General features: G+C 44.9%; 1 protein-coding gene across 1 annotated transcript in view; it reads right to left on the bottom strand.

The window, feature by feature from the left end:
- ADGRL4 (adhesion G protein-coupled receptor L4) overlaps nt 1–12,534 on the bottom strand; it is a 654,086-nt gene that overhangs the window by 192,268 nt on the left and 449,284 nt on the right. Inside the window, exon 11 of the mRNA XM_078644908.1 lies at nt 2,399–2,602. Coding sequence (XP_078501034.1) covers nt 2,399–2,602 — 204 coding nt within the window. The remainder of the gene's footprint in view (nt 1–2,398; nt 2,603–12,534) is intronic.

Raw genomic sequence — 12,534 nt, 5'->3', positions numbered from 1 at the left:
TGAACGTGAGAGAGCACAACAGGGCCATATCTACTGAGATGTTGCGCTGTTGTGCTTTCTCCCAATAGTGGCGCACTTTAGACAGCCTAGCCCCAAAGCAGACATCTGTGTACCATAGTGCAAGGAGCATTCGATTTTGTACAAGAGGGGTCCAGTACAAAAGCTATGTACCAGACCACCACATCGGCACAGTAATTGTACCATAGCCACTGAAACAATATAACCCACAATTAGATTGTTTGCGCCTATGCAATGTTTAATATATAATATCAGCCACCCCTTCCAAAAAAGTGCCCTCACCCCACTGCACCCTAACGAGATGCAGGGCACTTCCCAGGAATCTCCTCATAGCTGTTAGTGATTGACTCCCCCTTCTGTTAGATTTTGATCAACATAGATTTAGATAAACATTTGAATTCTATCTCAACCAGCAGGACTCCACTAACCTATCACTGTAAGAACAGTATTGTAAACAGTATGAAATATTGACTCCAGTCAATGTGTCACAAATCACAATGGAGTAAAATTGGCAAGCAGTGAGTACCAAAGGATGTGGCAGACTTGTACGACAAGGAACCCTATTATTATTTGGACATATGGCACCAGTGTGCACTAGTGAGGAACCCCCATTGAGAATGCCCTACACAGACCTGCACCATGCCCCTGATCACAAAACGTATGCACCTCTTTCAGTGCAGGCTTTATCTCTCTCAATTTTGGTCTGCAATGGAGACAGCTTGGTGTCCTTTAACAATCACTTGTGGACCGAACTGCATTTGGAGAGGGCAATAACCATCCTCTCCATATGCAGATGAAGTGATAGCAGGCATATGTGGGATGGAAGAAGAGGATGTGAGTGGTCCCTGCTATGCTGTGTCCTCTTTCAAAAGGCACCTTTATAAGGCACACAAATGTTGAGTCACTTCCTAGGCTAAGCACAGTTAGTTCATTTCTCGAGAGCCTATTTACTCTTACGGGGGAGTCTTAGTAAGATTTTATGCTCTACTTGTTTCACAAAAGTGATGCAAATCGGGCAAAATCTTTAATAGAATTTACTTTCCACCACTAAACTTGCTTAGCATAGGAAATAACGTGAAAGTAACTTGAAGCAACGCATAGCACTGCTTTACATTACGTAGCACCAAACATACCTACCATAGGTGGTTTATGGGCGTTCCCATGCAACCACCCAAGGCTTCTGATACTAAACCATTTTTACTAAATGAAGTAGGCAGGGTTTAGCATCTGAATCCTTTTGAAGTACGTGCAAAGAAGGAGAAATGCTTTCATTTGTCCTTCCTTTTCCAACTTTGCACGTTTGATGCACTTTACAGCACACGTACTAAGAGGGAAAAGGGTTAAAGTTAGTCTAAGCATTATATTTTGTACCGGAAGGCTAACCTTCCAGTACAAAACCTATGCTTGACTCACGGAGATACCCTTGCACTATGGAACAAAGGTGTCTCTATGGCGCACAGCAGCTGATTTCAGCGCCGGCGCTAGGTGAAGTGGAGGAGAGTGCCATATTTCTGTGAATATGGCACTCTACTCCTCTCATTTTTGACACAGAGCAGCATTTGCAGCTGCTGCACTGCGTAAGTTGTAAATCTGACCCCAGCGTTCATGTTGGTAATATGACACAGACGCAAGTGCAAATGTATTCCCTGGTTCTCATGGAGCCATGCCCAGATACAAATGGTAAAAGACACATAATTGATGGACGGAATGCAGAATAAATCAAAACATTCACCTCCAGTCAAGAGATCTGGGTTAAATCCATCATTCTTTTGCTCACCATGTCACCCCAGTTTAGACCTGGCCATATGCAAATCAGTTCCGACCTTGTGCCTCATAGGAACAGTCCAGCCCGAACTGCCAAACCAGGTCCTCCCAGGACCGCAAACAAGCATCCTAGGACCGGTTTCAGGGTTTAACCCCTCATCAGCCAGTATAGCTTGATTCCAGTGACACAGTGAGCCTGGGGGAGAATATATGACATTGTTCTGCATTCTGTCCATTAATAGAATTTTTTGCATCTGATAAAAATGACAGCTTCTGACATTACACAAGTGAACTATGGGTGGTTCAAAATGCCTTGGAGCAAACAGAGGATGTTAGGCTTTGGAAATTGTGAGTTAGCCAAACAGTCTAGTATCACAAGACAAGGGAGAAGCAAACAGCAGCGGCTGGTGCAGGTAAGAGTGGTGAGGCCGGTGGGGGGATTCCAACAGACGATGAAGGAAAATTGATAATTTATTTAATTTTCCCTCCTCTGTCGAATCCCCCCACACCCCAGCACAACCGCTCCTACCTTCACAGCCAGCACCTGGCAGCAAAGGAATACTGTGGCAATCATTTCAAAGTTTGCACCATACACATAAGCGCATTTGTAACCAACCTTATTGCTGCTAATATTAATTCCAGTTAGAAACAGCAGCTCTGCAAGAAAGAGGCTGCAGCAAAGGTTCTTGTGAATTGTTGTCCTGGTGCTTTGGATCTCACTGAAGAAGAAGAAGGTGAAGATGCACATTGAGAGGCATATCAGCGAGATGATAATTCCCAGTTGAGTGATCCTTGTAAGCACATTGTCATGCGTAACACCCTGCGAAAGAAAGAGAACAGAATCCTCCTGTTTAGAATATTGGATTAGTGAGCAGAGCAAACACGACGTGCATTTGTGTTTAGGGAGCGCAGATGCGATTTTCATTGTGAGTATTGTAAAGGGTTCTATTACAAAGGGGCTTTCTTTTAAGGTTTCATAAATTCTGGGAACAAGTCGAGGTAAGAACAATGAGTTGTCAAGCGTGTCCTTGGTGAAATACTTTTCTCAACATCCGCATTTATCATATGCTGCACAATATTGTTACAGAGACATAGAAGCAAGAACAACTTCTAATTTCTTATCATCGATTGAGCAATACACTGAATACAACGAACAGCAATTCAATATGTCATTCACAGCATTTCTGCTTCGTGCATATCTTTTATTAGTGAGTCTGAAAGGAACATAGCCAATGCTATCCCAGTGCTTTTGGCAAACATACCTATTAAGCATCCCTCCATTATGTATATTGCTTTTATTTCATGAGTTGGTTCAAAGAAAAGGTAGCCCGAAAAGACCAGTATAGCAACTTACAGAAGAGTGAATACAAAATAATTATATACTATACAGTATAAATAAAATAATAAAATAATTCAAAAGGAACTGTCCTTGTGCCGCTACGAATATACATGAAAGAAAAGGACAACTTTATCCCCAGAACCCACGAACAATGCAACAAAAAAACAGATGAGTCACGAAGCAGTTGAACAAAAAGAAGTTCAGGACTCAAAATCATTTACATTAGGATCATAGAGTGAACAATTACTTTCGAGTTACTTTTAAAAGTTTTGGTCATCATGGTCCAAGGATATTCCAAGCTGGGGCGCTGAGTGTTGGAAAAGTCAAAAGACGTAGCTGCCTGAGTGTTAGAATGACCTGTTCACAACTCCCTACACACCCTTAATTGAATGACCAACATAGTAGGAAACTGCTTGACATGATATTGAGACTGTTCAAAGAGCCAACTAAAAGACCAATGGCACCTATCAATATGAGGCTATACAATATTGTGATATGCATTTGAATGACTAACATTTTCAAACACTACAAAAGCTTGCATCTGATAAGAATCCTTACCCATCTTAGAATGGTTCGTTGACAAAAAATCGAAACGAGAAATTTCGTGGAACAGAAATATTGTGTTAAAGACATCAAGCACAAAAACATTGTTTTCCTGTAGTTTTTTAACATATATGTAATTAAAAGTAGTACATCTTAAATATTTTAACATATAACATTAATATAATGTAAATTAAATATTTTTAAGTGATTTATAAAAATATATATAAACATTTACTAATTTAAACGAACGCAAATACATATATAACGTAAGTGTGTAGGTTTATATACACATATATCATGTAAAACAATGTATTTTTTTTATTAGACCTTTCTATTTTTTTTAATCTACTACAATAACAAGTATATTATACTTCCCCCCTTCATTTACCGTTGCCAAAAAACGGTTGAGTTTTTTAGGAGATATTTGTCAACAAATATGTCCTACATGCACACCACACGGATACACCCCTAGAGAGGTTGGAAAGGGAGTCATGCACCTGCTTCCCGCCCTTTTTAATGGCAGGGTCACACGTGCTGTGACGCGTGTGCTGGATGGGTGTGGAGTGGGTGTAAATCAGCCGTGAGGGAGTGGCCGTGGCATGCTGACAACTAGACCTGTCAGCAGCAGATCACTACAGGGGAGACCTGGCACATGTGACATTGTTGCCCCCCTGTAGCGTAAGCGTAGTGGACTGGCCTGGCGTATGCCAATCTAGCATAAGGGCTTGAACGATGACGTGCGTGGTTCCGTACGGGGCTGGACAAGGAAGTAACAAATGCATGTGTCACTGTTGTTGTGTCGGCGCAACCTGGGCGACAACCGGCAATGTGTCACCATGTGACCAAAGTCCAACGACATGAGCCACATGGACGTAAGAGGGATTCACTGACCCTGCATTCATCCGTACTTCCACATTTGGTGACCATACACAAAACACATCTGTGTGATTCAGAATATTTAAAGCGCATTCAGTGGAGTGTTGCATCTGGAGCAGTACAGGGCCAAGCAAAGCCCACTTTCAAAGGTTGGGCTGTGTAGGTCCAGCCAGAGTCATTCAGGGAATTAGAAGTCCAATGGAAGAGGAAGAGTTCAGTCCACAGTCTGAGGGCTGTGTCATTGGTGAACAAACAGAACATGGCAGTCCATGTCGAGGTCCAAGGTGAGTGTCGCAGAAACCGGCCATATGGCGGAGGTGAATGCTATAGTTTCCTCTGTACCAGTAAGGAGGTTTCACCCGCATCTTCGTCCTCTGCTGTTGCATGTGCCTCACATGTGGGTGGTGCTGGCCTTTCTCCAACACTGTCTGGCAGTGACACCTCAGGGGGCGGAGATGTGGATGTGGTGGTAGCAGCAGCAGGCATCTGCGCCAGGCCATGTGGCAGCAATGCCATGAGGATGGTTTTGAGGTCATTGTGGAACCCAGCTACCTCTCGCTGGTGTGCAGCCGTGGCAGCCGCTCTATCCGCATTGGCACGCTCCATGTTCTCCATGAGCCTCCGCATGAGCCCCAACTCCCGGATGAGCTCACTGGAGCCACCCTGACTAGACAGTCATTCTTGTTGCAGAGTCAAGTCTCTGGCAATGTCAGCCATGGTTTGTTGGAGGGCATAGAGTGGACTGTGGATGTCCATTAGGGACTGTGAATGGTCCCTGATGTGACTTAGACACCCACGTATGGCATCTAGTTTATCTGCCATGCGGTCGAAGCCCACCCACCCCTGTTCAGCCAGCTGCTCCTGCATCCCAACAGGTGGCGTTGAAAGGCCATGTGTTCATCGTGGGGGTCCTGGGAGGCAGCCGTGGTGGTGGGTGCTGCCTGAATTGTGGTCTGTTCAGGGGGTGGGTTCTCCTCGTTGCAGCTAGGCTGGCCTGCTCCTGGAGGTGGGCTGCTGAGACTGTCAATGAACTCTCGGAGGGCGTCTGAGTCAAAGGTGTTGTGGTCCTCTTCGTCATCAGAGAAGAGAGGTTGGGACTGCTCTGCAGGAGGTGGTGACTGTCCCTCTGCAATGTGAAGGGGAGATGCAGTTTAACAATGTGTCCACATGTGTGTTGTCGCATTGTACATGTTTACATACAGACTGCATGACTGTGTACCTCGTGGCTGTTTCGGAGGGGCTGCCCATTTGCTGCGGGACAGTGGACATTTCGACACCATCACAGCTGTGTGTTTGTACCTGTACATTATCAAGTCACATTTCCCTACAATGCCACTTGTGATTGGCCAGTGTCTACACCCAGACGGCACCAATTGTGTCCTCTGTTCTGTGGTGAAAGTGTTGCGGTTTGTGCCACTTCGTTGTCAATGTTGATGTGCTCAGCATGTGATGTATGTGTGCCGCATTTTGGGGCAGTCACCCCTACAGCTCTGCATTGGCTATCCCTTATCCCCTACATGTAGTGTGCCTCTGACTTCTGTGCTTATACAGTGCTGACATGTTGCATGCTTAGGTAGATTGTTCTCTTTGTGGGAGTTGGGGTCTGGGGCATGGTTTGTCCGCCGATGTGCTCAGCTCAATTTTGTGCATGTGTGCCATTGTGCCCATCTCCCCGTCCCCCCAGTCCCTGGTCATCACTCACCCTCGCACTGTTGTGTCCGGTCTGGTTGAGCAGTGTCAGGTCCCCTGACTCTAGCCACCGTCTCCCCACTGATGACTGTGGACATCAGTTCCTCCATGTCTTCCAGCTCCTCTTGTGGCCCAGGACTGCCACCTCCAGTCTGCATTGCTGCTCTGCGGTTGTTTGCGAGTTTCTGCTTCGATTTTTTGCTTGACATCATTCCAGCGCCTCCTGACCTCGTCCATTGTCCTCTTCAGCACTCCCACTGCATTCACCTTGTCCATGATGGCCTGCCACAGTCCATTTTTGGTTGCCAATGACACAGTGGAGGTGACAAACAGTTGTTGATGGTGTTCAACCACCCCGGTTATCAGGATCCTGTTTTCCTGCGGACTGAAGCGCTTATTCCTACTCTTCTTCTCCATGGCCATCCTTGATCCCGAGGTCCCAGGCAGGTCCTCCGGGGGGCTTGTGGGGTTCTGGTTTTCCTCCGTACTTGCTCCGGCAACATTCATGGTTCTTTGTTGTGGTTTGGCATTTTTCCACTTTTATGGTGATTGTTCACTGCTTTTTTTGCGTTCACGCAGCCATTTGGCGCATTATCTGGTGACTATCGCATGGTACTGCCGTGTTGTGAATACCTGGATAACACTGAGTAAATTTCCTGCAATGTACTGCGATGTTGATGGTTGTGTTAGGTAACGTTTGCCATGGTTATCACACGTTCTTGAGAATATACCCCCAACTTGTATATGAACCTTACTCCTTTTGATTTGGTGGAGACTACTAAAGTCTGCTTACATCACATCTGTAAATATGACTATCTCTTTGCATGGGCCCAAGCAATTTTTAAACTGAAAAATACGCTTCAGCTTATACTTTACTCTTGCTCTTTTCAGGGGTTTTTGCATGGTCTTCTCTCCTTACTTGAATTAAGGTTAACAGTTTCTAACATGACACCCATTTTGGATAATTAATAAATAGAATGTAAGTAACTTTTAAAGGTGGAAGTGCCTGCAAAAGGAAACAGCCCCAAAATATTACATGGACCCTTCAAATTTTTCCACAGAAAACTGACCCTTTTTTAGCAAAATGCCTAGCTGTGAATTGTGGGCTCTAGCACAGCCAGCAACTAAGGAAACCTAGCAAACCTGTCCATTTCTGAAAACTAGACACACAGGGGATTCTAGGACGGGGTGACTTGTTTGGCTCTTCCAAGGTACTAATACACAGAATCCCTTGCAAATCTCAAACATTGTCAAATAAACTCATTTTCCTCACATTTCTGTGATGAGATGTTCTGGAATCTGCAGGGAGCCACAAACCTCACCCACCCAGCATTTCCCCAAGTCTCCCAATACAAATCATACCTCACTTGTGTGGGTAGGCCTAGTGCCCATGACAGGAAACGGCCCAAAACGCATTATGGAGACATCAGAAATATTGTTCACAAAACAACCTGGTTTTGCAAGGAAGTCACCTGTGCTTTTTGTCCCGGGCTCAACTGCCATCTAGGGAAACATTTAAAATCCAGACATTTCTGACAACTAGGCACCTGGGGAGTCCAGGGAGGTGTAAATTGTGTGGATCCCCCAATGTTTTCTTACCCAGAATCCCCGCAAAACTTAAATTTAGCCTACAACAAAGAATACATTTTTCTCACATTTCTGTGTGGGAACGTTGTGGGATCACCAGGCTGACATGAATTTCCGACTACCCAACATTCCCCTAGGTCTCCTGATAAAAATGATACCTCACTTTTGTGGGAGGGCCAAGTACCCGTGAGAGATTTTGTATCACAAAATGACCTGGGAGGGAGGCAAGGGAGGCACCTTCCATTTTCAGTCTTGGCTAGGCAGCCATCTAGGGAAACCTACCAAACCCAGACATTTCTCAAAACCAGACACCCAGGGAAGTTCAAGGAGGTGTGGCTTGCGTGAATCGCCCTATGTTGGCTGCTGAGCCCCCGGACCCAAAACGCAGGGGGCACCTGCGTTTTTGGTACGTGGTTCAGCAGCCATCTAGGGAAACCTATCAAACCCAGACATTTCTAAAAACTAGACATGCAGGGGAGTCCAGGGATGTGTGGCTTGTGTGGATCCTCAACATTTTCTTACCCAGAATTCCTGGAAACCTCATATCAGGCTAAAAAGTAAAGTCTTCCTCACATTTCTGTGTGACAAGGTTGTGAGTTCACCATGCTGGCACATATAAAAATGATACCTCATTTGTGTGGGTGACCAAAGCAATGTTAGCCAAAAAAGTATGAAAAAAGCTGCCCTTTTGGAGCCACTGTGGTTCCCCCTCAGTTTTTCATTTTATACAATTGTAGGTTCTCTGCTTTGGGCACCCACACAAGTGAGGTATACTTTTTTTCAGGAGGCTGATTAAAGCGCTTGGTGGTGGGAAACTTGTGCCAGCGCAGTGATCGAGCAAAATGTCCACACAGAAATTTGAGGAAAGTGTGAATTGTTGAGGTTTCCATAGGATTCTGGGTAACAAAATGCCGGAGGATCCATGCAACCCGCACCTCCAGACTAGCTCAATCCACACACATCACCAGCCAAGTGCCATCTATGCACACTACCAACCAAGCACCATCCAAGCACATTGCCAGCCAAGCAATAATCTAGGCACACTGCTAGCCAAGTAACAGTCCACATACACTGCCAGCTAAGCACATGTCCACACAAACCACCAGAAAAATACAAGTGAACACACAGCCAGCCAAATGCCAGTAAACACAGGCCATCATCCGAACTACAGTTCAAACACATACACACACACACTTTTGCTAGTGTCTAGTGGTTTCCTGCCCCCTTGGGGGCAGATGTGCCTAGAAATATTGCTGATCTGCCCCCAAGTGGGGGAGAAGCAGTCAAACATGTTCACAAAAAATGGAGAGCAACCCTTGCCTGAGGGGCCACTCCCTGACATACCCATAAACATATCTCTAATGTCTAGTGGGCTTTCTGCCACCAAGGAGGCAGAAAGACTGCGACTATTTTGGGGGGGGGGGGTTGACTCGCCCATTATGGGTGGTCCCTGATCCTCTTTATTAAACAAAAAATAATCTGGTTTTCTAGTAGTATTTCCACCCCCAAGAGCAGATATGGGGTAATAGCTCCCATCTGCCCTCCAGGCTTGGGCAGAATGACTGGTTCTTTTTTGGTTGGGGTGGGGGCATGGACATACCTATTTTGGGTAGCCCCGACCCTTGCATACTCAAAACAAAAGATCCCTGGTGCCTAGTGGTCTTTCTCCCCCACCCACTGGGGGGCACAGCAGGGGTAATAATCCGCTTCTGCCTCTGGGGGGGAAGAAAGGCTATTTCTTTTGTGCTGGGGTGTGAGCATTAGCATGCCCATTGTGGGCAGTTCCCACCCCTCTTTAAAAAAACAATCATCCATGGTGCCTGGTGGGTTTTCTGTCCCCCTGGGGGGCAGATCAGGGGCTATTGCCCCCATCTGCACCCCAGGGGGGTGGAAAGACTGTAGTAATTTTTGGGAGGTGGAGGGGCAATATAGTGCCCATTTATGGCAATCCCTACCCCTAAGTACTAAAACATCCCTGGTGTCTAGTGCGCTACCAGCTCCCCGGGGTCAGATCGGAGGTAATAACCCCAATCTGTCTCCCAGGGGGGCAGAATGACTGTTCATTTTGTGTTGGGGTGGGGATATTGGCATGCCCAGTGTGGGCATCTCTTATCCCTCTTTTATTGAAAAAATACAATCATCCCTGGTGCCTAGTGTGCTTTCTGACCCTGTGGGGACAGATCGGGGATATTGCCCCCATCTGCACCCCCTGGGGGTGGAAAGACTGTGACAGTTTTCAGGAGGGGTGGGGGCATTATAGTGCCCATTTAGGCCAGCCCCTAAATACTAAAAAAAATCCCTGGTGTCTAGTGGGCTTCCCGCTCCTCCGGGGTCAGATCTGGCATAATAACCCCCATATGTCTCCCGGAGGGAACAGAAAGACTGTTCCTATTGTGTTGGGGGTTGTGGCATTGGCATGCCCATTGTGGTCAGCCCTTATCCCTCTTTTGTTAAAAAAAAATTCATCTCTGGTGCTTAGTGGGATTTCTACCCCACCTGTGGGGGAAGATCAGGGTTATTGCCCCCATCTGCAACCCAGGGTGGCCCTCCGAAGCAGGGATCCACTTGGTAAGGGTACCGTTGGAAAGGTGAAATTCACCCCTTTCCAACAATACTTCTCCCGTGTGTTTCGGTGCTCAGGGGGTGAGATATCCCCACAACCACCAAAACAGTGAAACTGAAACGAGTCGATTAGCTTGTTTCAGTTTCAATGTAATGATGTCACCATCCATGTGCGCAATCGGCATTGCATTGAAGTAAAAATACCTTGTGAGGCTTCTCCCCACCACCAGCGGCAACAAAAAAACAGGAAATACCTCTGCTGTTTACATAAGAGGAATTAGGCCGTGGTGTGCCGAGGATGTAAACGTTACATCCTTGGCACACCAGTGCCACAGCCAAGGACGTAACTCTTACGCCCTCAAGGGGTTGAGTGTCATATACATTGCTATTTCTTTTTCTTTTTCTTTTAGCGTGACTGATGCTTTAGAATACGAATGTCTACGGACTCTACATTTGCTTTACATAGATTTTTATTTGGTCCTATTTTGTCTGTACCATCTCTTCATAGGTATGTTTGGGGTTCTTATAACAGTTTGATTAACGTTTTTGAGACCTGGTGATCTTTTTTCATTCTTTCTGCCTGACCCACTGTAAGACGCTGCTCATCAGTCACGGGTCTTACTCAGAATTAGGCCTTTCTTGATTACTAATTTCTTCGAGATTATCAAATCTTTGTACTATCTGTAAATTTTCACTTTGGTTTCATTGTGCTTGTTTGAGGACTGGAAAGGAAGTGAAATTGGGACATGATTCTACACACAGAGGATGATTTGTTGACTGTGCATTTTCTTCCTCATTTTAGAACTTTGAACTATAATTTTCCTCGACATAGGACTGTTTGCATAGTTGGCCTGTCCTGTCCTTGGGGTTCTGAAGACCACACAGTTCTTACTCAATACACGCCATAAGTTGAATTCTTTTTCTCGTGACACCACTCAATTACAATTAATTTATTGATTTAATTTTCTCAAGACAAGGTCACTAATATTGGGCGCTCTCTTTGTGATCTTATAAGTCTTCACTTATGGATATCTTGAACATGATGTTGCCTGTCTGACTTTTAAGTTTGAAGTCCTAACCACATTGCTGAAGGGTCGCCATAATTATCAATTCTGCACTTTTGAACTATTTATGGGATCTCTCTCTAAAGGCCGTTTTAGACCTTTTGTTTAGTAACCTCTGTTTCTGCACATGCCAATCTCTCTATATGCCCTACTTTTGTTGGCTATCTTTAAATCGTATCATAGACTGAAAAGGGAAGTAAAAAAGAATAAGAAGACAATAAGAATAAGCTGTTGCAATTTATTTTGTTAAACTTATTTCTACATTGTACAACTGTCATGTATTCTTTCAATCAAAAGCCTTGAGAAAATTGTCCATGATGAAACTTGTGTCAACTGTTTCATCTTATGATACTTACCTGTTTGTCAGTTAACTTTGGATGCCTCGACAATGAAGCTTTCGATCTGTTTCATTGACAGACCATAAAGGAATGACTTTGTAGTGCTCTGAATTTATCATTGGTAAATATACATATATATATATATATATATATATATATATATATATATATATATATATATATATATATTTATTTGCAACAGATTTCCCCAGTCCTGGGGAGGTTTGGAGTCGCAGAAAACGGAGTCAGTCGCTTATTTTCGAAGTTCTATTTATTTCATCAATCCAGGGGGGGATCAAAAAACAAAAACAACCAACGCGTTTTGACAGCGTCCGCTGTCGGACCGTGATCAAGACAGCGGACGCTGTCGAAACGCGTTGGTTGTTTTTGTTTTTTGATTCCCCCCCTGGATTGATTAAATAAATAGAACTTCGAAAATAAGCGACTGACTCAGTTTTCTGCGACTCCAAACCTCCCCAGGACTGGGGAAATCTGTTGCAATTGTTAGCGGTTGGCTGGACCGCAGGAGTAACGCGGCCAAGAAAGAGCAGCGCCTAACGGGAGAGGAAGGGAGCCAAGTGGTGAAAAATATATATATATATATATATATATATCAACTATATATATATATATATATATATATATATATATCAACTATATAGTGGTCCAGCCGCGAGGGATTGAACTAGCCTGGTAACTCTGGGGGCCACGGGGTTCGGATTCCTGCCGAGCCTCATCTGTGGGACAAGCAACA

Source organism: Lissotriton helveticus, chromosome 1_1, assembly GCF_964261635.1.
Source record: "Lissotriton helveticus chromosome 1_1, aLisHel1.1, whole genome shotgun sequence".
Lineage (NCBI taxonomy): Eukaryota > Metazoa > Chordata > Amphibia > Caudata > Salamandridae > Lissotriton > Lissotriton helveticus.
This window is presented reverse-complemented; position numbering and strand designations above follow the sequence as displayed.